The sequence below is a fragment of the Glycine max genome, chromosome 6, assembly GCF_000004515.6.
Source record: "Glycine max cultivar Williams 82 chromosome 6, Glycine_max_v4.0, whole genome shotgun sequence".
Lineage (NCBI taxonomy): Eukaryota > Viridiplantae > Streptophyta > Magnoliopsida > Fabales > Fabaceae > Glycine > Glycine max.
Genome location: NC_038242.2, coordinates 4546008 through 4571623, shown reverse-complemented (window position 1 = coordinate 4571623; position 25616 = coordinate 4546008). Strand labels below are relative to the sequence as shown.

The following is a 25616-nucleotide window of genomic DNA, read 5'->3' as shown; positions in this document are numbered from 1 at the left end:
GTATAAATTACATTTTAAATTTGTAATAAACAATTCAAATTATTTTTAACTATTAATCATTTTTATGAAAATATTTAATTTAATTTAAATATATAAATAAAAGAAGATAAATTAAAAATTATAATCCGTTAAGAAAACTAAATACACAAGTAAAAACAAAAGCAGGATTGACTCAAGTAAAATTATTTACTATTAGTTTTATAAAGTAAAAGAGTCAAAAATATTTTTTTTAAAAAAAAAAACTCAATCGATAGCTCTTTTGTTTAAAAGTGTAAAAAAAATCTCAAAATTTTTTTGTAAGCATAACTGATTATTGGGTTGTTCCTGAATAATTGTAATGTAGTTTAAAATAATTAAGAGACTTTTTTTAACTAGTAACAAAAATAATGTGTAAAATGTATGGTGTTGAATTGAAAGAGTGGAATAATAAGAATCTTACTTTCCACGTCAAGATTATACTAATAATTTATAATGTAGAAAAATTAATAATTTGTATACTAATAATATATAAAAGTTTTCACACTCATATTTAATGTATCATAAGTTAATAATTTTATATTAATTATCTTTAAAAGTTAATAACTTTATATTAATTATCTTAAAAGTTATATTAAGTACTAATAATTACTTTTTATTGATTGAAAGTGAACAACTTGTTTACAGTACATCCATTAAATTCATACAAATAAAAAATTTAAACAATTTTTTACAGTTAATGGAAAAAAAACATCGAGTAATTTATATTTTTAAGAATGTATTTATTTTTATTTAATATTTTAATTAAATTGTGAGATAATCAAGAAAAAAATGTTAGGAGAGGATATAGAAAGATATCATCCTATTACCAAACAATATAGTGTAAGAAGATAGTTTCTTTACAGGGTAAAATATTTAAAGGTTTTTAAAGTTACATTTAAAATAATTTCTAATTATCCAATATTGTAAAAAGGAAAAAAAAGTATTTTTGATCTTTCTATATCCACGAAATTTTACACTCAACTCACAACGTGACTCGTCTTTGCATCCAAATTAAAGGCAGCCAAGTTACACGTACCCTCCTGTTATACTTTTTGCTCTGTTTAGGTATTGCGTCAATAATAATGGTGAAGATTTTTTCTTTTTCTTTTTCCTTAGGTTTTAATAACAGACAGTGATAACGAGTTAACGACTATACATGTCTGCCTAGCTAAGAATCAATAGTTGGGAAGTTAGCAAATGGCACGAAAAAATGAAACAAATGTCGCAACCTCAGCTTATACTGATCCGGCACAAACGTTTATGTGAACCTCGGATTTTTTTATACTCTACTGTCTTGCGTGGATGCATTTAATCAAATTAAGGTATCTTGTCAATAAATCAATGATCCAAATAACATTGAATTTCATCTCTTTAAATAAAGTATTGAATTTCTTTAAAAAAATATTAAATTTAAGTATTATAGATATAAAAAATAGATGAAAGAATTTGTTTTATTAAAAATATCAATCAATTTTTTTTTATAAAAATTAGTTATCAATAAAATTGAGATATTTCTAACAATAATATAATAAAAAACATATCTTGACAAATTTGTATTGATTCAACTATGGGACCATTGAATAACATGAAGTTCAACGGTAGTTAAATAACCTCTCGAATAAAAGTGTTGATGGATCGGTTCAAATTGGTTTTGATCAAATTTAAGATCCAATCCAATAAAATTTGATTTGATTTAGGTCAACATAATGTCTATTTAAAATTGATTTTTTTTCCTTAGAATTGTTATTTTTATATAATGATTCATCCAAATATGCAATACAATTAACACAATATTATCAAATATCAGAAAGTAGTAAAATTGGTTCATTTAATACCATCAAACATAATATTCTAAAATAAACTAATACAAATTAAAACAAAATATTTTTCAACGAGATTTATTATAATAGTTTGAATCACAACTATTTCATACAAACTAATTTTTTGCAATAAGTTTTACTTGCAACTAGATTTGCTGAAACAAATGAACCAAATATGATTTATTAATATTATAAACATGACAAAAAAAGTGAAACAAATAACAATCATATATCAATCGAGTGGTGTCTTAATCATAAATATTAGGCCACTTATCAAACTTTTATCAATATGTTGATCGACCTCGACTTTATCTCAAGGTCACGTTAATGTTATTAGTGTAATTATTTAGGATGCACATTGAAAATTTCACAATAATGATTACATCGATTACAAAAAAATTATGCCTAAAATATAATGACCCAATTGAATGTGATTGAATGTATAACTTAACACTTGACTTGGACATCCTCATATTACATTTTCTCTCTTGAATGGTTATGGGTTACGCCTCCTATATGATGGTATATAATACATTTAAATTACAAAAATATTTTGTAAAAGTTACAATTGCTGTAAAAAGTATTACGCTCAAGCAACATTGTATTGAGACCAACCACTTGATCAAATTTGCAAAACTCACCTATTTAAGTTATCCAACTACTTCACCCAATTTATTTGAAATCTGATTTTTTGAAAGCTCACTTGGTACTTGAGTTTTGCGGAGAGGAACCCTAAAACAATTTAATTTGAGAAAAAAAAAACATAGTTTATGAAAAAAATGACAAATAAAATAAATTTACTTAATTTAAAAAAAACAAAAGGAATTTATTTTACTTAAAAAATAAGATCACACCTAGTTTAAATAAGTTAATTAAAAATACAATTAAATACAAAGTGATATATTATAATTGCTTTCATGCTTTGTGCCACCACTTTATCGGGAATCTTCACCTTTTTCCCGCAACAGTTTTGAATTTTGATTGTGTGGGCAAGTTCAAGCAACTGGAAGATAACTAAATTAACCTTCTCTAACGTGTAGGAAGCCCTTTTTTCTGGCTCGAGAGAACACATAGTCAAATTAATAAATTACTTTAAATGATCAATCCACTTCTATAATTAGTAAGGTAAGGTTTTTTTAAGTTTAAAGAATTTTGACTAAAGGGTATAAGATCTACCTTGTAATTTGAACCAGGATATTCTTTTGTTGTAATAATAATAAAAGGTTAAAAATATTCACATCACATGCCATTAATTGCAAGTTGCAAGGCCAACGTACAATACTGCACTCCCATTTCGCGTAAGTTGTGTTAAACGCGTAAGACATGGGGATTAGAAAAATCACTATTATACATTGAATCAAATCTTACGTACGGAAGAAATTAAATATCTTAATGCACATAATCTTTATAAAAATCTCTAAGCTCATGCTCAACCCTTTTTCGTTATAATAAAAGATGCTCTATCTGGCTGTGTTGGTTGCTCAACATGTTGACCTGTCTCTTAAGGCCATATTCGTGGCCGTCAACCATCGTATAAGATACGTATCACCTAATATAGTGTGTATGATACATTGTTACCATGATACATAAATTATATATGATATCCCACTACGTGTAGAAGATTTCGTTTTTTTTTCTTTTCCAATTTTCTCATAGGTGTTAACGTTGATTTTTTTTTTTTACGGTTTCTTTTGGGCAAAAATAATATGTACCGGTTCAATTAATTCTCATTTCTCAATAATGCAGATGCTGTTGTTGAAAATCACCGGTTTTTTTTATTTTTAAAATAAATATCACAAGTTCTTATTCGCGGATATGATTATCATTTTTTTTTCATTGTATATAATTGTCATATTTATAAACTACACGACTGAGAGAGTGGGAATCTTCTACTTCTTGATGCTACATGAGATTTTCTTTGGCATCTCACGGGAGACATTTGTGAAGGAACACTATTTTATTCATTTATGTATACATTTTAGTGGAAAAATTGTGCACCGAGCTATAAGGACTCTTAGAGCAATCTAATGCATGGATTTTTTTAAAAGAGTTCCTATTTTTTTATATAGATCTTAAAATGTCCTATCGAATTTAAGAACTTCAATAAGATTTTATTTCAATATTAAAGTTTTCAATTTATTTTTTCGGGTCCTATAATTAAACTCCAAAATGTAATAGCTTATGATTTTGGTAGGAAAAGAAACTATTATTGAAAAAGGAAAAGTAGCAGGTGAAGAGTCCACGTGGCAGTACTGGAGTGGGTGTTGGGGAATTGGAGCGTGGTACCTTGCGTAGTTGCGACGAAGGGAGTTGATCAAAATCGTAATCCTCACTCTCACTCAGTTCTTGTTGCGATCTTCTTGCTTTGCTTCCGTAACTAACCAACATGGTGCCACTTCTTCAACCAACTAATTTCTTTCTTTGCTTTCCGACACAATCATTATTTTTCATGTTACTTAAGTTTTCGATTTTTCCATCATGTCTAAGTCTTATCATTACTTCTTTTTAATTTCCATCATATTCCGTGAAAATCTTCAAATTATTCACTGATTATTCCGTGTTTCCATTCCATGCTCTTATGATTATATATTTCTATATATTTTTCTCTTATTTACATTTACCGAATGTAATTTTATATATTGTGTATTTTGTTTGCAAATATGTAGGCAAATCGCCACACAATTATTCTGATGCAGGCCTCTCCGAACCGAGCAACTAGGACATTTATGGATTTTGAATCAATTACTCAGGCCATGGGTGGTATATACCTTAGCTTGCTCAATTTTTTTGCAATTTTTTTTTTCAAAATGAACTCCAAAACATGCGTATAAGACTTGAAGTATAAATACTTTGTGCAACCTTACTTGCTACTCAGTTTTTTTTTTTATTGGTAAATATTAATTGTTAATTTTTGTTAGCAGGAAGAATAGAATTGGTGATTTTTCTTTCCTTTTCTTATATCTTAACTATCCAACCAACCTTATTTGCTATTTTACCTTAAGCCTAAGAAAATAATTGATTATTTCTCAGAGAATCTAATCCAAACACATGACAGGTCCAAATGCTCAACGTTTTAAAATTTGTAAATTCTCTTTTGTTGGAAATCACTGGTCCAAACGAAAGTGCTTACTAGCCTTGCAAATTTGGCTTCATGTAGTGTACACATTCTTGTTAGCAGGAAATAAGCACCAATTGAAGTTTCTTGACATAATGTACATCAATATAAAATTACAATGTTAGATTGGAGAAGGAACACGGTCCTGGTAATCTGAATAATTATGATTAAAATGCATTGAAAATAGAGGATAACACACTAATAGTGGAGAGCAAAATTCTGCAGATTAGTAGTTCATAAGCTGATATAAACCATCAAACAGCAGTTGAACTGTTGGAAGTAGTCGTATTAGCAAGAAGCTGAATCCACATCTCAAACCTGTGACTGTGACATCTGGGTCTCATGTTGTTAACAATTCAATATGTTAAGGCAGTTGAAGTAGTTATATTAAAAAGAGGCTGATTCCACAACTCAAACTGGGTCTCATGATAACAATTCAACCATTATGTCAAGTCAAGGTATTGCCGTATAGCTTGTTTGTGCGTGGGTGCATGCATGAAGGGGTATGCCACTGTGGCAAACCTGAAAAAAAATGGATATGAATAGATGGTTGACTTATACTGGTGATTTTGTTACTCTTTGTCATTGCCAATGGTTTTACATGGATCACTTGTTAGATTAGTAGAAACTTCAATCTTGTGTTTATGCAGGCATATGTGCATTGTATGAAAGGAAATTGAAAGAGTTAAATCCGGCCATCAGAAATCTCTCTTATGATATTGTGGATCTCTACAACTTCATAGATGGTCTTGCTGACATGAGTGCTCTAGTGTCTCTCTCTCTCTCTCTCTCTCTCTCTCTCAAGTCATGATTCTTGAGCAATAACCATGCATTATACCCTGACAGATTAGTTAGTACTTATCTGTATTTATGATTTTGAGACTTTATAGAAAAAAAGGAAAAATAGAAAAAGTGAGAGAATATACCGATTGCTTTGTACATTTTACAATTCTAGTCAAGGTTTTACTGCTCAGTAGTAAATTGCTCATTTCACCTAGCTTTGATCCTGAGCTAGAAGCTTAATCTGTTAAAGGTTGTGTTCCTTGTGACATTCAGATTGAAATGCATGAGTTCTAAGAAAAGTAAAATGAATTATGATTGAAGAGCTTAGTAATCTCCTCCACCCCCTCCCCTCTCCCCTCTTCTCTTATAATACCTAAACTCAAGTATATGTTTTTTTGTGTCTATGTGTTTGCCGTGACAGTGACTACCATGGCTGTTTGGTTTCTACTTGCAGTTATGATCATTCAAGTCATGCTTACGTGCCACATGATCGACAGTGGATTAAGCAACGAACATTTCAACATTTGAAGAAACTGGCACGTTGATTGAGATGTGGTATCCTTCAATAATCCAATTGCAAGCGATTTATTGTAAAGATAATCAATAAGTGTAGAACATGTTTATATGATGTTATTATGCGGGATATGCTCTAGTCTCTATGTTTTTTTAGCATGACAATTGTACTTGCTCTTGAATTGGACAAATGGAAGATATGCCTTCTAAATTGTACTCAGTTACATCTATGGCTGCCACAAGTTACTTTCAAAACCAATCTTGATTCTTGAACTTAAATATGGTATAAAGAAATAAATAAAGTAATTTTAAATGATACAGAAAGAATCATTTTTCATTTAATATAGAGATGCACATCTTATCGATTAAAATAGGTACTGTTATTAACTTAAACGCTACTAAGCAATATAACAAAGTTGCATCCACACAAATAAATATGAAGGCCAAGTTCCACCGAAGAAATTGAAGTCAAGAAGCGTTCAAATTTAATCAACCAAACTTTGTAGTTTGCGGCCTAAGCGTGATACAACAAAAAAGCATAGTCACTATCGCATACTAGAAGAATTTTGCCACTGATTAACAGAGTAGTTATTAACTTAGAGCCCTCAAGAAAAAAAACACATAGACACAAAAAAACATATACTTAGAGGAAATATGGCTTAAGCTTTATGTTGCACTGTACACAGCCACACTACGATGTGGGTTGTTTCTAAGATTTTCCTAGTGATGAAAAGTAAAATCTGGACAAGGAAAAGTTCAAAAACTTCATAAGCTATATACAGTTTGAGTCATGTGACTTTTCCTGACGTAGCTTTCTAAGCAACCACTTCTTTCGCAAAGAGATATCCAAAGCTAAAAATATATTTGCCTTTCTCTCATCTTCCAACAGATCACACGCATCCATTACTAACTCATCATCTACGTCCGGCATAGCTCGAAGTGCACTTAAAGCATCGTCAAATGATGTATCGTTGTTCTCTTTATCATTCATCAGTGCCTTAACAGCACTAGCCATCTCAGACAAAGCTTCTTTCATTCCCAGCTTCTTTTTGGGAGGTCTGGAGTCTTGTGACATCATATTAGGCCTTTTTCTGAAATGCTGTGTCATTTTAGTGTTGCCACTCAATTCCAAATTCCCACACGTTCCATTTGTAACCATTTCGTCGTGGCTTTGTTCATCTTGAGATAATATTTGAGCGTCGCCAGTCACATCCAAATTACCAGATGTCATATCCATATCCATTTCCCTCGGCCTTTCTGTATTTTGGTTTGATGTTGCATTGCTACTAGTCACATCTAAGTTTCCTGATGTTGCACTGCTACTAGTCACACCCAAATTCGCAAATGATCCATCCGTATCCATTTCCCTTGTCCTGCCCGGATTCTGGTCTGATATGTCAACACTGCTAATATTAAGCAAATTTTCATTTGCTTCATCCATATCCATTTCTATAGTAAAATCATTTGCTTCCATCAAGTGAAGCTGCTCCAGATCACTCACTCTTACATCTGGTACTTCCATTAATTTGTTTCCGAAAATCTTGCATAAATCACAGAAACGATACAAACAATTGTTTTTATATGAGATGGCATCTGGGTGATCCTGCAAATATCATTCAGAAATAAGTTGCAATCATAAAGATTTGGAAGAAATAGTAGTAGCAACCTATTCCACCATAGGCCCCTATGCAAGCAGACACATCTGATCAAGAAAATGAGATACTTGGAGTGGGGAGGATCAGGAGTATTAGAGAACTAACAGAAGTAAAAAATATAGATAACTGCAAGATAGAAGATATCAAACAAAGAAGTCTGTCAAAGGAGAGAGGACCAAACCTTGATGTATGCATCCCATACATCATCCTCAGCATTTATCGTTTGTAGGGTTTCATTCCATGCAAATTCACTGTGACTCAGAATATTGCTGATGTCATCATGTTTTTTCATTAAGCAGAAATATTGATCCATTAGAACCTGCTTATCAGATTGGAGTCCCCATCTAGCGTTAAATGCTTGGACCATGTGCATCCAAGCTTCCTCATTGTATAAATTTTCAATCCTATTTCCTCTATTAACTTGCTCAATCATAATGTCAACAAAATAGCATTCCATTGATTCTGTCCACTCTATTGTAGAACCAGCATCGTAAACATTTGAACAAATGCCATTCTTCTGTTCACCTTCAAATTAGAAATATCCATAAGAATTCGCAAAAAATGGCAATGCAATTGACCATATTGGACATTTCACAAGGTTAGCAGTAACAATGTGATAAACAAGATATATTCAATATCTAGCATTGCTCGCCTTCCTATAAAGTGTAATAGTGTGTTTTGGAATGTGTTAGAACTTAGAATGGGATACAACAAGACATGGGGTTCTATTCTATTAATATTTGGTTCATTTGAGGGGAGGGGCAGGATATGAGGCTAAAGAAAATGATACATTCCATGTTCACAGGACAGAATCAATGGACATACCATTGGCCAGGAACAAAAGAAAAGAGCTAAGGAAGGAAGGAAGGAATACATGGTTGCCAGTGGAGGTTAAAGAAAATAATACGACACTCGTTTATTGCTTCAATATTTAAAATTTAGGTTTAATTTGTGAAATGCCCTAAAGGGTAATAATAAATACAATCATGCCACATTTATTATTACCCTTTACAATGTTGCATAACTACCGGCCTGTGTTATCCAAGATAATGCCTTAGTGTTGCAAGTAATGTGAAAAACAAACCTGTTATATACATTGGTAATTCACTACTGTGATCTTCATTATGTGCTAAATGGACGTATCTTGTATCAGAACTTTCTGCTGCAAATATAACACTCCATTTCCAATAGTCTGGCAACGTTTTAACTCTAAGTGGTGGAGCTTCAGGGTGTGCCTGCATAAATTATACGTTAACTTAATTATAGAACAATGAGTCAAAAGACACATGATCAGAGTGGAAAATAGGTCACCTTTGTATAAGCATCCCAAACATGATCCTCTGCATCAATCATTTCTATTGTATCATCCCATGAAAACCCACCCTGCTGAAGAAGATGGTCTACATCATTGAACTGTTTCCTGAAATGTTTGTAACGATTCTTCAGAACATCTTTGTCGTATTGAGATTTGAATCATTCATTGAAAGTTGTAATCATGTCATTCCAAGCTTGGGAAATGAATGTCTGCCCAAGTCTATTTCCATGTTTGACCTGCTCCAATAACAAGTCAATGAGGCATCGGTCCATTGGGGGTGTCCAATATGTTCTAGTACGATCAGTGCCACTTGGGTTGCGACTTCCTTTTGCTTCACCTTCAGAAAGATACACGACCACAGAGGTAACTTATCAGTTCTCCAAAAATCTTAAGGCCTAAAATATGAATTATGTAACAATGAAAGGAAGGGCAGAAAGGACATTGGACAAGGAAGAGTATCGTGTGGAAGAAGCAAGGGAATTAAGGAGAGGGGCCGGCCCAAAATACCAAATTCCAAATTGAAGGATTTCTATTGGCATAAGGAGTAGTATTTATATTAGGCAGTTATAGCAGAGTGGGTGTGGAAGAATTATCGTGTGATCCCATTCTCTCTCTGGATCTTCCTTCTTCTTTCTAGCATTCTGTTCCTTTGTGGCGCGGTTACTGTTTTTTTTCTTTTGGTGGCTGTAAACCGTGATTTCTTATTTTAATGGAAGATATTTCCTAACTATCTCTTGCATTTGTGTTCCTCTGCTACTAAATTCCTCCCATTCTTGCCTTCATTAATTTCCTCCATTACAAATTACAACATAATCAAGAAATGGCAAGTGCAAACACAATCTACCCATGCTAGTTATGTAGGTCGTTCAAACATTTACACTTCTCATAATTAGATTCATAAATATAAGTTTCTAAGTAGTTAAAAAATTATAATATATACATAACAAACATGCCCTAGGTATTCCCATGCAATAAACACGTGAAGTGACAATTGCAACAAGGGGATCTGAAATTCCCCTGGGAGTTGAGAATTTAAAACCCTCATGTTCCAAACGCATTCTTATAGTCTTTGACTCTTTTAGCACAAAAAGATTCAGGAAATATTTATAAGGAGGATGAAGGAAGATATTTCATTTATTCAATATTTCTGTGTTCAGTTATGGCTCCATACAAGTATAATATATTGGTTGATTTTCCATGAGTTAGTCATGAGCATTATAGAACAAATTGTTAATTTTCATAAAAAAGAAGAAGAAAGAAGCAAGATAATAACATAATAAATTGAACAGGCTGATAAAAGCTTTTCATTGCTACTCACCAGCCTTTGTTTCTGATATGACATCTTCATGATTTTTCTCCTGTTGCAAATTACTGATCTCATTTTCAGCCATGTTTCTGAATATTAATTCTAAATCACGATAGTTTGGCAAAGTTTTTGATCTATATGTTCCTGCGTGCAGATGTGCCTACAAGAATTTTAAGTCAGTCAGAGCCAGGAATCTTGTACATTATATACTCCTCAATCACTTCACACACCCAGTCTTCTTGATCACATAAATACCTTGACATAAGCATTCCAGACATCATCATCAGCCAAAAGCATTAGTTGTTGTTCATCCCACAAAAAGCCTTGTTTTATAAGATTTGTTATATCACAGTAATGTTTCAACCGTTTCTTGAACCGATTCTTTAAAACCCTTCTACCATGTTGACATCCAAACTTAGCATTAAAGATGGCTAGCATATCTGTCCACGCATTTTTATTGAATCCATTATCCACTTGATTTCCCCTACCCAACTGATCCAGCAAAAGCTCTATAAAAAACTGCTCCATAGAAGCAGTCCAATCTGTCCTGGCACGCTCACTACTCGGTACAGCAATGCTTCCCATTCCATCACCTACAAGTCACAGAATACATAATTAACATTAGTTCCCATCACTATTGTACAATTAGTTAGTTTCCTTGCACATGATGCACTAATCACCAGAAAAAACAATGCTTCTGATAGGTTGACAATGCGAACTTTTTACTTGACTCTAAAAATTAATCTCTATTGTAATTTAGTTTCAACTGCAATGCACATTATATGCATAAGGTGAAAGCAATACTCACCCAAGTGTTGTCCTTGCACTTGATCATCAAGGTTTACATCATGACTAGATAAACTATATCTTCCATCAGCAACAGTTGATAAATATTTGTGTTTTAATTTAAAATTTATAAATATATATTAATTCTATTTTATAAAATAAAATATTTATTTTAGATTTTTTTAAGATTTTGTTTTAATGAGTCAAACTAGTTTGTTAGATTTGTTTTGACAACTGTAGGTTGGTTTTCCAACGGTCATATTTTGTTGTTGCAAAATGCCTATATATATATATATCTTTCCTCTTTTCTAGAGATATAGACTGAGAGCTCTGGTTTCTTTCTGCCAACAATTTATCTCTTTCTTTTCCTATACAAAACTTAATTTTTGTGAGAGCAAGAGCATTGGTGTTCATAAGGTTCGGGGATCGGGGATCCTTTCGCTGCACACGATCGGAACCAACGGGTTGTCGTATCTTAGGAGAGGAGCGCAATCAGAATTTCTTACCCGTGCAGTGGGGGCGTTTTCTCTCTAAGGATAGCGTTTACGCGCTTCAACCCAGGCTATATCTTTCTTCCCTTAATTTTTCTTTCTTGTGCTTGTTGTATGTTATAATGAATTATTCGTGCGTTGTCAATTAAATTTAATTTGCTACTGCTATTTCGTTATTTAATTCAAGACTGTGCATCTTCTTCATATTAATTTTTTTTTTCATTTTTTGTTTTATTTTCCAACACTAATCACCAGAAAAAACAATGCTTCTGATAGGTTGACAATGCGAACTTTTTACTTGACTCTAAAAATTAATCTCTATTGTAATTTAGTTTCAACTGCAATGCACATTATATGCATAAGGTGAAAGCAATACTCACCCAAGTGTTGTCCTTGCACTTGATCATCAAGGTTTACATCATGACTAGATAAACTATATCTTCCATCAGCAACAGTGTGGCCATATATAACACACAAATCATCAAAATTCAGCACTGGCTTAGTTCTGTAGCATCTAGCATCAGGGTGAGATTTCAAATAAGCATCGCAAACAGAATCATCGTCAGCAGCAGCCACAACCATTTGACGGGAAGCATCCCAGGAAAAACCAAAGTGAGAAAGAAGGCTCTTGACATCATTGAACTGCTTCCACAGATTGGTGTAGCGTGTTTTCAAGACATCTTTGTCGTACTGAGAACCAAAGTCAGCATTGAACGAGGTAAGCATGTCTGTCATTTTTTTGGGAAGGGGGGTCTGTGAACAATACCTCATGCTGCCTTCTCATTTTCTCAATTCATTTTTTTTTTTTTTGTTTTCAGGGTTGGAAGAAGAGGTGAGTGAGGGTATTATTATTATTGCTACAATTTATCTTATTTTAATGTATAATTATCACAATGTCTTGTCTCCATATCCATTCTTGGAATTATTCTTTTGATATTGGGCATGTCTCCATATTCATTCTTTGTCAATGTATCTCGTGTTATAAACTTTACGCCATATGTTGATGGTGAGCCTGGATTAAATTGATGATGCCATTTGATAACAATTTCTCCAATGAGCATGCTTCCTTTTGATACCTACTCTAACCTTGCTTAATCTTTTCTATTTTGGCCAGGCTGATGGCTATTAAATTTCTCATGTTTGTCTCACCTATATGTGTGCATTTGTTCAGTTTAATTTTAGAAGTTCTTCCTACCTACAACTTTATACTTCTCCTTCCCTTCCAGGTGGTGAACAAATGGTTTGCTCTTCAAACAATGTCTGACATTTCTGGTAATGTTGAGAATGTGCGGAAACTGTTAAGTCACTCAACATTTGATCTGCGCAATTTAATGCTGTTAAATTGGTTCATTTGCTTAGTTATAACTCAATTTGATCAGGTTTGTGATGGTTGTCCTTACATCTTAATTTCTTTTGAAAATTCATTTAGGCCTAAATGGACTTGATTGTATTCTATTACTAGAACTACAGTGTAACCTGTGACAAGGATGAACTTACTTATTTTGTTTTTAGTAGAGTTAGTGATTGTTATCTAGGAACAATGATGTCATGATTTAGTTGTAGTATGATATAATTGCAACTATATTTTTTATATTAATATTATCACCAATAAATAAATTGAATTTACCTGGTCAGCTACTATTTCATTATGTAGTTCTATGTAGTATATACACACAAGTTATTCAGTTATTTATTCGGGCAGTTGCTATGATGCAACGCACATCATCTTTTGTTCCAAATGTGAATTTAGTTGTATTAATCTACTGTGAACTATAGTATAAACTACTTCATGTGTTTTTTGCTCACAGCAGCAGACCGAGGCTTTACAAAGACTTAGTGGATCCCTCCAAGTAAGTTAAACATGCTCTTGAACTATAATTATGTGTCCATTCATTTTTTAAACTTGATTTGCTTTAGCCCTTAAAATGTAATTAAAGAGGATTTTGTAATTTTAAATGATATACTCTTATTTTTAAGCATCAACTGGATACACCAAGCTTCTTATCTCCCTCCCTCTTTTTTATTCATTTTGAAACTTTCTTTCTTGATCCAATCAAGGCATAAAGTTCAATTTATACGTATGTTTTCTTGTAACTTCATTTAATTTAAATCAAATCTAACATGATGTTTTAGCTCAAGTTTATTTTCGTATATAGAAATATATCAATAGTTTATTTTCGTGTATAGAAATATATCTACATTACTGTAGTAAAAAATCAAATAGAAATAAAAAATAAATTTTATTACATCAAACTTCTATTATAAAGTGTTGTTATTGAAAGTTTGCAAATAAAAATTCGACTATTTAATATCTACTTGGTAGAATTGATATCAGGTGTGAAAAAAAAATTCAAATTAAATTTGATCAACATATTTAAATTAAAATGTAATATTTTTTTTATGATATCTATAATTTGATATATTCAAAATTTATTAAATAATGTGTAGTTGTATACGAAAGAAACAATAATTTAAAATAAAATTCATATTTAATTTAATTAAAAACATATTATCTTATTCAATATATTCTTTAGCAAATAAATTAACCTATTTTATTTTTTATTTAGTTGTATTTCTTAAATCAATTTTTATAATGAATAACTGCACAAAAAAATGCTAAAATGAAAAAACATAAATAATATATAATATTGGTCATATTATATATATGTATTTAATAGAGTGGTTGTATGCGATTGAAAAAAACGAAGTGGATGTATGCAAATAGGAATATGATATTTATGATAAAAAAACAAAAATAGATAAAAATAACATTAATTTAGTAACTTACTGAAAGAAATAATATATAATTATTACAAGATGGTTTAATAAAAAAATTTAATTTAAGTATACTATTAAATTCAATATTATTTAATTATTTTAACATCCGTTAATAATAGAAAAGTTATTTAAAATTTATATTATTTATTATACTTAAATTTAACATCAAGGAATTTAAATTTGTTAGTTAAATCATGTGTTGTTGCTAGGTAGAAAAAAGCATTTGAGGTACTTCTTTAATTTTTGGTAAAAATTCTTGTAAAATTATAACTCAAGCGAAAAAATATTATCATCTAATTCAAATACAAAAAATTATTTGTTCTCCCTAGATATTTTTCATGACCATCATTTATACATTTTCTAAAAATAATTATATATAAAAATATGACATTTATCAAAGATGTTTATATCAACTCATTTATTATATGACATTGTCAAACGTTCCAAATTAATCTTACAATTGTTATTCAATATATTTATTATAAATAATTTTTACTTTATAGTTGATTCTTTTATAAACAACATAAAAACAACATATATCTAACAACTAATACCTTATTAAGTTTAACAATAACATATCATGCGTTCAAATTACTGCCAACTATAAGTCTATTAATTTATCTTAGATTGGAAAATTAGAATCTAAGTATAATTCTATTACTTTAAAAAAAAAAACCCAAATATAACACAGCGCAGCGAAACAACAGTAGATACGCATAGGCAAGTTATTAACATCCGCTATCCGTGGATACGCACAGGCTAGTTATTAAAAAAAAAACTGTATTTGATAATACATAAATACATTTACAATTGTCTATATTCATAATGGTCTTAAGCCCAAATTAGCTAAGAATTCTGTCGCATGAAATCCACATATCTAATGGGAATAAAGCGTTTTTTAATTGCTTATATTTTATTAAGATTAGTGCGGAGTTTTAATTATTAAATAATTTTTTTATTTAAATTTAATCTCAATTTTTTATTATTACAATCTTGTCATAACATATCAGTGAGAAAACAATTATCTAGTTGAATGAACAAATTAGGTTATCTAAGACCGCCTCAAGAGAAAGACTACTAAAACTCAAGTTTTAGGACTGCTGATAAAAAAGATTTATTATTAATTTTTATAAAACAAAAAAGTCATATATATTAACAAAAAAGTCCAACATATATCTTTCTTATTTCAAGTAAAAAAATCTAAAAAAATTACTTTAAGCATACTCACTATTGGACCAAATCAAAAGTTATGTGATGTTTTTTTATGAAAAAGTTAATTATTGAATTATTAAAAGCCTTGTTTTTATTGGCTCGTTAGTCACCACTTAAAAAGACTTTCTTTTATAAAATTTTAGACGCCCATCCCTTTAATAAAAAAATATAAAGATAAACCAAATTTATTATTTTTCCGAAAAAAACACACTCAAAATCATGAGTTTCAAATAGATCAATAAGATATGTTTGGTTGAGTTTAAAACAAAAAAACAAGTTGAGTGGAAGCGTAAAAACATATTTGAAATCTTTACAACTCAAAATGGTTGTTCATTATTCACTCTAAGAAATATATGCTTTTTTTTTTTTTTACAGCAAGAAACATATATTTTGTAATCAATAGTTGTAGGTTTGGAGTCCATGATAGAATTCAATGGAATAAATTAGATATTATTTTTTAACAAATTGTTTGGTGCATCTATAAGATATATTTATTTTATCTTATTACTTATCATAACTTGTTGGATCAACATTTTTTATTTTTATTTATTCAAGTTGGATTAAGAACTAATAAGAAATAACTGAATATAACTAATTTGACACGTCTAACATACACACATAAATGGGGGTTAGAATTTCCCCTCTTCATAAAAAAAAAATAAAAATAAACGGGGGTTAGATTAGGAAAGAACTGGATATCTCGACACACCTAACATATGGAGTTACATGAACATATAGAGGCACACCTAAAAGAGTTGGATTAAAAAATAATTAAATATTGATTTTAGCTGAAAAGTTAATTCGAATTTCATAGGTAAAAAAATAGCTTATTAAATTATAATTATTTGGTAAAATTAACTATTAAAATAACTAAAAAATATAAAATAATTAAAAATAATAATATGATTTATTTAAAAATGATAAGTAAATTTTTTGATAAATATTTCATATATATATATATATATAATTAAAAGTATATATATATATATATATAATTAAAAGCTAAAAATTAACGTTTTAAAAATATTACTTCAAATAGTATTTAAAAAACACTAAAAACTAATAATAAAAAAAACTTTCCAGCTAATAAAAAAATATTAAAAATTAACTAAAATATCTTATTTAACATATTTCACTTACATGCATAATACTCACAATTGGATATATAAATTTGAGATGCATACATTCAACTTAACAAGATATCTTCCCAGAGTTGGATTAGAAAATAATTAGATATATAGATAATAGATTCCTCTCCCGGGGGTGAGAATCCCATTCCCATCAACACACATAATTAATTGACATATAAATTAAAATATATTATCATTTTTTAAAAATTAAATTAAATAAATAATATTAAAAAATTATAGATTAATAAAATATATTATAATAAAAAAGTTATATAAATAATCTAAAAGTCATATAGTTTCTCTTAAAAAACTGATTTTAACTGATAAGATATGTAAGTACTTGTAATAATAATAATATCAGTCAAGTTCAAGATGTGCAAATAGTTAAATCTGTTTGAAAATTTTAAACAGACCTATAACAGTGTGTGTAATATACGCAGACATGAAAATACTGTGGGCGTGCTTTAAGATTGAATGGTATGGTTGGAATAGTGCTTCACATTGATTCATTGCCCCATCATGACGAGGTAATTAAACTGATAAATGTTTTTGCTTATTTGTCTACATGGTGAAAACCCTGCTAATGTTCCAGGATCAATTTTTTTTTCGTCAGCCATAATCACTTGCACATGCAACAATAGTTACACACTATAGCAGCTCATCTTTCAATGATATGCAGCATGGATATTATTTTTGGTTTCTCACGTGTGTCCTCCTTCTTCTTCGAAGACAATCATATTATTCGAGACACTAAATGTGAATATTTGTCCTAACAGATGTTTAAACTATGTTGTAAGAAACTAGCTCATTCCACCAGAATCGATCTGTTGGTATATGCAGCATGGATATGAGTTGCCCTTGGCCCTTGATCTTGACTTTGATTTATTCATCTATTTCAGGGATTTATATATTTAGAAGAACAATTTTTTCTTAACTTGTCCTTGATAGGGGCTTGTACTCAATTAAGATAAGATACCCAAATTCGAAATGCAACGAAAATCCCTTTCTTAAGTAAACTAAAACAATGTTTAAATATAATCAATTAGAGGAGCGAGATGAGATGCAAGAATCCTCTATCAAGAATTTGGACAGAGGAATTTTATTATTAGTTATTAGGGTGAGATGATGTCATATGATAGATAGAATACAATTAATTGAGAAGACGAGCAACGACAGGGTACTTAGCTTGGAATTTGTTCTCCCAGTCGTTGAGAACGCCGATCTCCTTGTCGGAGAGGCCGTCGAGGGAGGGGGAGATGTCTTCGTCGTTCTTGCTCATCTTGGCGAGGGCCCTGCTGGCGTCTTTGCCGGCGAACATGGCGTAGGGGCCGCCGGGGCCGTAGAAGGATTTTCCGGAGGTAACGTCGTAGACTCGGCCTTTCACCGCCACGTAGATCGGCTTCGATGGGTCAGTGCCGTTGTATTGGCTCAGCTGCTGGGCTGTCAGCTCCATTGTATTTCGCAGAGGAGATGATCGATCGCACATACCAATGGATTCTTTCACCTTTCTTTCAATAACTTATCCTTATTCTTCCACCCCACCTTCACCTACTCTTCTCTCTCTCTCTCTCTCCAATCATTCCTTTTTTTTTTTTTTTGGTTTTTGGAAAAATCAAAAGAGAACAATATACACGTTTACATGGAGCAGTGGGTCCAGTCCAAGCAATATTAAATATTTTTGTAGTAATAATAATAATATGCTTATGGAGAGTGTTTTCCTTATACGGCAAGAACAAAAATCATTCATTGATTAATCTTCCATCGCTATTGTGATTATAGTAGAGAATGCAACGAAAGAGAAAATGAGTAGGTGTGTATCTTGTGGTAGCGGGTCTGCGCTGATTCACAATAAGAATTTGTTGATATCACCAATTCATAATGCATTAAAGGTGAGGGGCAACAATAGAAGTTGTGGCTTGCGTGTTCAGGTTTCTATGGTGGACTCTTCCTCCGCTGATTTCACCAGACGCATCGAACGAGCTTGGTCAATTTCTAAGGTTCAATCTCTCTCTCTCTCTCTCTATCGGGACTCTATCCCCAATTTCTATGATGCTTTGGGGTTTTCCATTTTCATAAATTTACTTCCTTTTTTAGAAATTTGAATATCATATGCGCGTTCACTTTATTTTAAATGTTCGAATTATATTAATTGATCTTATAGATGCCATGTTCCGTTGAAACACTGAATTATGTGCGTTGCTATGGTAGTTTTTTTTTTATTCGTCAGAAGATAGGTTACCAAGGGGTTTACAACAACTCATTCGCACCTGGTCAACCAGCCGAGTTAGACCTTCTTTGTGTTAAGGTAGTTAGTGTTTATCAAGCCTTATGGCTATGCCTATGCTGATCAATTATCCTTTCAAGGTTCCCGTTTTAATGTGTTTGTGGAAAGTTTTGACCGATTATAGTCATTGGGTTGTCACTTGTCCATGGTTGTTTACATGATTTTCCACTTTAAATTAGTCTGTACTGTGTAGTTTGCATCTTGTATGACTTTGAATCCTTTCTAGGGACAGCTTTAAGTGAGTTTAATTTTTATACAGTCACTGGGTAACAGTCTTTACATTATCAACCAATTAAATAATACCCAGATATGATTTTTAAAGTAGCTATTATTAATCGAAATAGTAGATTGCGTGATTTTTAGCTCTTGGAAAAGGAGAAAAGGGAGACCAAGAAGGATGTTGGAGGACATCATCAAGGAAGATCTTAGAATTAATAATATTTCTGAAACTTTGGTTTTTGACCGTGTCGAATGACATCATGTGATCCATGTAGCCAACCTCACCTAGTGGTATAAGGCTTTGTTGTTGTATTAATCTCAATAATACGACAATTCAAGATTAGTTGAGAGTCTTTCAATTCCAATCAAATTCAATGCTAAATAGAACATATTTATTAAAGGACATCATTATTAACACTGGGATTATTAGGTTGTTCTTGCATAATCATTGCAATGGAAAGGAATAGGAGAGAGATTTTGTACGGAAAGACAATTTTTGGTAGTATACCAAATTTAAAATTTATCTTACTCCTGCTGTGTAGGAGAGTACCTCATAGAGTGGTCTAACTCAAACATTCATTTTGATATTTCTAAGCTGGTCTCATATATTTATGATGCTTACAGCAACCAAGGCCAATCGTGTGTTCGTCTTGCGACTCAAAAGGGCATATTGAATGTAAATGGTGTGCGGGTACTGGTTTTTTTATTCTTGGTGATAACATGCTTTGTGAAGTCCCATCCAGAAACACTACCTGCATTATTTGCACTGGAAAGGTATATCTCTGTGGCAAAAGATTAATGCGAACTCTCTTCACCTGTATACTCTTGGCATAACAGTTTACAAGGGACTTATTTTGGTCTTTAATTTAATAATTTGTTAATTATTCAGGGATCGATGTGCTGTTCTGATTGTCAAGGAACAGGCTTTCGTGCAAAGTGGTTGGGAGAACCTCCTTCTTCCTAGTACCAAAGCTACTACTCAAATGGTAGAGCATCATGGATTGGAAGCGGTGAAAAATGTAGTTATATTATTATACAGTACCTCGTTTTACATGTGTCTGACAGATGCAAACAACCTCTAGCTTGCAGATTAATTTTGCATTGATCAGTATTGTCTTGTTATTCAGTTTTTAACATTGACAATTTGGCATGTTATTAGAAGCAGTATATAATCATCAACTTGTATAAATGCCATTGTTTTACTAAATGAAATATGTAGGAGTTTTGAAACCATCAAGATACAGGTTATTCTGTTTCAACACGTAAAAGCTTAAGTCCCCTAACAGAGCGCATTATATGAAGTCATTCATGATCGGTTTGAATTTTAAGGGGACTGTTCGGTTGAGGTTAATTTTGTGAAAAAATAATCATAGACTCCACCTGTAATATAACAATCTTGTGCGCTAATTGTTTTTTCTCTCTTGTCTTTCTAACATTATCAATGTATGAATCCCTCTTGACCAATTTGCAGCCCAAAATGCTGCAAATTCATGTTAAGAAAAAAACTGGAATAATAATATATCGATGGTTTTCTGCCAAAGCATATTCCCCCCCCGTCGGATCTCTTCGTTAAATTTATCAATAGGAAGAACATTTATCTTCTTTTCCTTGTCTGGTTTGAATAACAGAGAACGATAAGATAATTAGTCATGTTAGATGACATCCAACTGTTAGCGTGTTTAAACGTCTCGGACAAACGTGATTTAGCATTATTTTTGCCTTGTTTAGGTACCGTAAACTAAAATCAAGTTTACCATTAAAGCACAATACTACTATAAGTTTGTACCAAAAAAACCAATACTAGAAGTGAAAATTATAACTTGTGCTCATTTTGAAAGTTAATACGAAATTTTATCACAAACATGTTTTTGAAGTAAAATCTTTCAAATATAAATCACTTTACCTTAAATTTAATTTTAATTTTGCAAAATCAAAATTACTCAAAAACTTTATAAGTGTTATGCCAGACACAACCACTCTGTAATAACTCATTTAGTCGTAAGACAAACTGTTTAGTATTCATTTGAACAACTATTTTTACAACTAGTCACTCACAATCTCCTATGTGTCCTAATAAAATTTGTTGTATTCATCGCAATGGCGATTGAGCAAGCATAGACTCCAACGGAGCACAGAGCTGCAGATGCCAAGAGAAGGGCTTTCCATTGTCTCCCAGATACCAGAATTGCCAGAGCAACTAATGCAACTGCCACAGCTGAAAGGGCATTTTTCCAAGCTTCGAAAGCTTTGACAACGGTTCTACATCCTTTGCAATGAATCACATGCCTAAAATATCTGTTGGCGAAATTTGGGGCATGCATTGTACCAATGCCCCCCTTGGTAGGTGAAGAAGCTGATTGTCCCGCGACGAGTCCCGCAGGAGCATGTTCAACCACAGCAGGCTCTTTAGGCAAAGAGATAGTGCTGTGACCAAAATGATATGGCATTCCATGCCCCGCTTTGTCCATCCACTTCCTGTATTCAGCAACCCATGTGTCTGATGATTTCAGATTCAGGTATAGTTCCTTTGTTGAAACCTTTTCTTTCAGAAGAATTTCATTTTGTGATGACAAGAATCCCATGTCTTGCTCAAACACCTTGCTTGCATTCTGGTGGAGGTACCACTTAGGAAACACTTTTGCTAGTGGTGATCTTTTTGTTCCTCCAAATCTCACTATTAGCATGGATTTCCCTTGCCCGGTTGGTCTGCAAAGGAACAGACCACTGAAGTAGTTTATTTCACCATTCTTATCAACAATTTCCCTGTTGTTTTGTAGAACACAAGGAGCCTCAAACCGCAAGAAGTTAGGCATGGATCCGTCTTTCTCTCTGCCCCACCAACCTGCAAACCCTCTATGGGTTCGTTCGGTCACCTCAAAACACAGCGGCTGAGCATCCTCCCTTTTTGCAGTCCAATCTGTTCTGTCATGTGAGATTGGGATATGAGCAGGATCCATCAGGTTCTCCAGAAGAATAGAGTGATCATAAGGGAGTTCATGAATTGTGGAAATATCTTGAAACTCCGGCCTTGCGAAGTTCTCAAACCAAGGTAGTTTACTAACATTTGGAGGTGTCTTGAGGGACATCCACACCCAAATAACACCTTGAGAGTCCCTCACTTCATATGTTTTAACACAAGCTGCCTGAGGGATTTTGGCATCAGCTGGAAGCTGTTGAAAACAGAAAAAGAATCGTCAACATCACGGCCTTAATCTGGAAGCAACTCCATTAGAATTTTGGTTTAGCTGAGGATAACTGTAGCTGTGTAACCAACCTGGGGTATCTTCACACATTTGCCCTCCCCTTCAAATTGCCATCCATGGTACAAACACTCAAGCCTTCCATCAATCAACTGCCCCTCGGATAATTTTGCTAACCTGAATTGTACAAAAGGATAAGGTCCAGCACTTGATAAACATGACAACCATCAACCAGTCAAGCAACAATATTGAGAAAAGCTACGCACCTAGCTTTATTATGCTATTTGCAATCACTGAAAGCATAAAACTTAGACTACAATACAGTACTGTAAGTGTGTTTTTGATATTTTTTCTCTAATTACAATTTAAGTTTCACTTTGATATTTTACATAATAAAAAATAACTAATTCTTATTAGAGAACAACAATAAAAGCACTTGAGAAACTTCGTGTATGTTTTACCGTGACAAACATGACAAACATCAACCAGTGAAGCTACAAAATTCACTAATTGAGAAAAGCTAAGCACGTAATTATGCTATTTGCATTTAGTCAAAAGAGAACACTTAAATCAGTTTCTTTAGGTACTTTGGTACAGTCCTCCATTGGAATTGGAATTTCACTTCAATAATCCGCTTAATAAAAATTTGCACGATTGAAGTAAAATTCTAATTCTGATTGAACAACTTTAAACACACATATGTAACTACATCCGAGTAATGTCGTCAAATTTAATGGTTATTTATCGAAGCAAAACTCTAACTCTGATCTCCAAAAACACATAAGTAACTGTATCTAAGTACTGTCCACAAATTGCATGATGAATTCCCGGTGTGATCAAAGATGACACAATGAAAATAAACAAACTGAGGAGATGTAACTAGAAGATTGGTTGGGTGGTTAAGAAAGAAGAGAATGAGAGAAAGGTGGCGAATTTGATCCTTCTTCTAATAAAAACTAACAATTAACGTATGCCGATAAAAAAATAATAAAATAAAAAACTCGACCCTCAACTAGAATGATAAGCAGTGAGTGACCTGTGGGGGCAGCGATCTTCGTAACAGCGAAACTGGCCATTGCCATCTTTGAACAAGACGAGCTGTTTATCAAACACTCTAAGACCCAAAGGTGCATCTTCGGGCACATTCAGAGTGAGATACAAAGGGTACCATTCCTGTGTCCAGTCATAGTCTCCTTTTCTCTCGTCCTCGCTGGCGGGGCCCACAAGAACCGCGTGATCTGCTTCTCCATCAGCTAAAGGTGCAGCCTTGATGTCGGCAGTGGCGCCACACATGGCGTGCTTCGATCTTAGTGATGATGGTTTGAATGAATATTGGGAGCAGAGAGTCCAACGTAGTAGTGCTTGGTTTGGCGGAGCTGAAACTCGCAGAGAGAGGGGAGTTCGAGGGGGAGACAGAAACGGATTCACCAACGCCATGTTAGACAACAAAAGTGAAGAGCGAAGAAGGTAGCACAAACACAAACTAAAACGAGCAAGAAACAGAGGACAAGAGAGACTTGCACGTTTCGTGTGTCGTTCCTGGCCATATAATAATGGTCAATATTACTGTACTCACTATTTATGGACATGTAATTAAAATGATAAATACTGTGGATGAGATCTGTAACATTGATTTCATTTATTATTCGAAAAACTCATCAACTATGTAGATTCGTAAAATGAGATATTCCTTAAATATTTATTGATTACAAATTTTTTATTGTTTAAATATTATTAATTACTAGTACATGTTTAGGATTCACCTAATGATGGAATTTGGCTAGTATGCGAAAATTTAAATTTGATCTTCATTTTGTAAAAAATAAAAAAATTATAATTATTCAATATTTAAGAAGTGGTCGTAAATCGTAATACACCTTTACATGTATTAAGGTAAAGACAATATATATTCAAATATCATAGAAAATTGCAACATAAACTGCTTGAATAGAAGTTATAGATCCCTCTTCTCTTTGGTAGAAGTGATTCTTTCTTGTAAAGAACCCATTTCAAGACTAAGAGTGGGTTAATAACCCAAGGCAGAAGGCATTCGACCCAATAAGGCAAATACTTCAGATCTGCTTGGACGAAGAGAAAGATATTCATACCTGTACATACTAAGATTGGTTCAACTTCTTTTTCTTAGAAGAAAACAAAATTGGAAGAAAGTTAGGTTAAACACTGCCAACACACATGACTTACACGTTTTGACCTTCAAACTTCTTCTTTTTAAAGAATAAATAAATAAATAAATGGCAAGAATTGCTAACCGTAGTTTAAAAATATTTTATCTATTATATCATATCAAATATTCCTCTAAAAAAAAATCTTTGGCACGAGTTAATGTTAAGTGGCAATTCTTTTTTTTTTTTGTACAGGGTTATACGGTAGTTCTTAGGACATATTCATTACTATTAATTATTTTTTAATCAATTAGGTAATTAAGTCTTCTAAATAAGATCGGAAGAAGTAATAATTATTTAAAAAACTCTATCAATTATAATTTTTTGATGATTATTTCTTGCTTAATATAATATTTTTATACTAATAATATATAAAAATTAAACTTAATTTGTATATAAACATTTAATACCTTATTTATCACGTAATACTTATGATTATTTCTGAAAAAAATGAAAAAAAATATAACTTGATAAAACGAAATTTGTTTAAAATTTACATTGACTTAGAATATAAATAAAACTCATACTAAATAATTATTTAAGAAATACTACCTTTGTCTCAGATATAAAAAAAATACATTTTTCTTATCTAAAATAGTATATAAAAATTTCAACTAATTTATCTTATTTAATGTTATTATCTCTAAAATATATTTTATTTAATTGATGTTTTAATTTTAATAACTATTTTTTATTTCTAACAAATACCAAGTGTTGCACATAAAAATAAAAACCAAATTTAAATAAAGAATAAATTAAAAAATATTTTTTTAATTAAAATTAGTAAATGCGATTAATTCATTTTATA

At 31.9% G+C, this 25616-nt stretch overlaps 4 protein-coding genes and 1 pseudogene across 6 annotated transcripts; 2 read left to right on the top strand and 3 right to left on the bottom strand.

Annotated features, from left to right (window-relative positions):
• The first annotated feature begins 3921 nt into the window (after positions 1 to 3921).
• Positions 3922 to 6504, top strand: LOC100500313 (enhancer of rudimentary homolog). 2 transcript variants are annotated; one of them, XM_041016288.1, is made up of 4 exons: positions 3922 to 4227; positions 4505 to 4598; positions 5604 to 5724; positions 6158 to 6504. In XM_041016288.1, exons 1-4 carry the CDS (start codon positions 4225 to 4227, stop codon positions 6279 to 6281), a joined length of 342 nt encoding a protein of 113 aa, XP_040872222.1. In that variant the 5' UTR covers positions 3922 to 4224; the 3' UTR covers positions 6282 to 6504. The 2 variants fall into 2 exon arrangements, with proteins under 2 accessions (XP_040872222.1, XP_003526136.2); XM_003526088.5 differs by having other exon boundaries at positions 3934 to 4227; positions 6191 to 6504.
• Positions 6505 to 6871: 367 nt separating this feature from the next.
• On the bottom strand, positions 6872 to 12535 carry LOC102665707 (L10-interacting MYB domain-containing protein-like; annotated as a pseudogene). The gene is made up of 7 exons (NR_163666.1): positions 12183 to 12535; positions 10781 to 11118; positions 10538 to 10685; positions 9216 to 9556; positions 8989 to 9139; positions 8086 to 8429; positions 6872 to 7852 (listed from the first exon to the last, which is right to left on the bottom strand). The product of NR_163666.1 is annotated as a L10-interacting MYB domain-containing protein-like (transcript).
• Positions 12536 to 17353: 4818 nt separating this feature from the next.
• Positions 17354 to 20660, top strand: LOC100820231 (chaperone protein DnaJ). The gene is made up of 4 exons (XM_014777294.2): positions 17354 to 17449; positions 18702 to 18919; positions 20050 to 20199; positions 20315 to 20660. The coding sequence occupies exons 2-4, from the start codon at positions 18725 to 18727 to the stop codon at positions 20387 to 20389; spliced, it is 420 nt and encodes a 139-aa protein (XP_014632780.1). The 5' UTR covers positions 17354 to 17449; positions 18702 to 18724; the 3' UTR covers positions 20390 to 20660.
• Positions 17984 to 18665, bottom strand: LOC100779765 (probable steroid-binding protein 3). Its single transcript, XM_003526083.5, has one exon. The coding sequence runs from the start codon at positions 18406 to 18408 to the stop codon at positions 18073 to 18075; it is 336 nt and encodes a 111-aa protein (XP_003526131.1). The 5' UTR covers positions 18409 to 18665; the 3' UTR covers positions 17984 to 18072.
• Positions 20661 to 21404: 744 nt separating the features above from the next.
• LOC100818625 (protein TIC 55, chloroplastic) lies at positions 21405 to 24626 on the bottom strand. The gene is made up of 3 exons (XM_003526076.5): positions 23662 to 24626; positions 22700 to 22802; positions 21405 to 22595 (listed from the first exon to the last, which is right to left on the bottom strand). The coding sequence occupies exons 1-3, from the start codon at positions 24060 to 24062 to the stop codon at positions 21477 to 21479; spliced, it is 1623 nt and encodes a 540-aa protein (XP_003526124.1). The 5' UTR covers positions 24063 to 24626; the 3' UTR covers positions 21405 to 21476.
• Positions 24627 to 25616: the final 990 nt, after the last annotated feature.

What these genes read in the sequence shown, in the direction of transcription:
- LOC100818625 (XM_003526076.5), bottom strand. Translation starts at nt 24,062, where the DNA reads ATGGCGTTGGTGAATCCGTTTCTGTCTCCCCCTCGAACTCCCCTCTCT. An exon ending in GAAGATCGCTGCCCCCACAG is followed by an intron (nt 22,803 to 23,661) that starts GTCACTCACTGC and finishes TGTACAATTCAG; the next exon opens with GTTAGCAAAATTATCCGAGG. An exon ending in AATGTGTGAAGATACCCCAG is followed by an intron (nt 22,596 to 22,699) that starts GTTGGTTACACA and finishes TGTTTTCAACAG; the next exon opens with CTTCCAGCTGATGCCAAAAT.
- LOC100779765 (XM_003526083.5), bottom strand. Translation starts at nt 18,408, where the DNA reads ATGTGCGATCGATCATCTCCTCTGCGAAATACAATGGAGCTGACAGCC.
- LOC100500313 (XM_041016288.1), top strand. An exon ending in AATTACTCAGGCCATGGGTG is followed by an intron (nt 4,599 to 5,603) that starts GTATATACCTTA and finishes GTGTTTATGCAG; the next exon opens with GCATATGTGCATTGTATGAA. An exon ending in GCTGACATGAGTGCTCTAGT is followed by an intron (nt 5,725 to 6,157) that starts GTCTCTCTCTCT and finishes TTGCCGTGACAG; the next exon opens with TGACTACCATGGCTGTTTGG.
- LOC100820231 (XM_014777294.2), top strand. Translation starts at nt 18,725, where the DNA reads ATGAGTAGGTGTGTATCTTGTGGTAGCGGGTCTGCGCTGATTCACAAT. An exon ending in GAGCTTGGTCAATTTCTAAG is followed by an intron (nt 18,920 to 20,049) that starts GTTCAATCTCTC and finishes TGATGCTTACAG; the next exon opens with CAACCAAGGCCAATCGTGTG. An exon ending in GCATTATTTGCACTGGAAAG is followed by an intron (nt 20,200 to 20,314) that starts GTATATCTCTGT and finishes TTAATTATTCAG; the next exon opens with GGATCGATGTGCTGTTCTGA.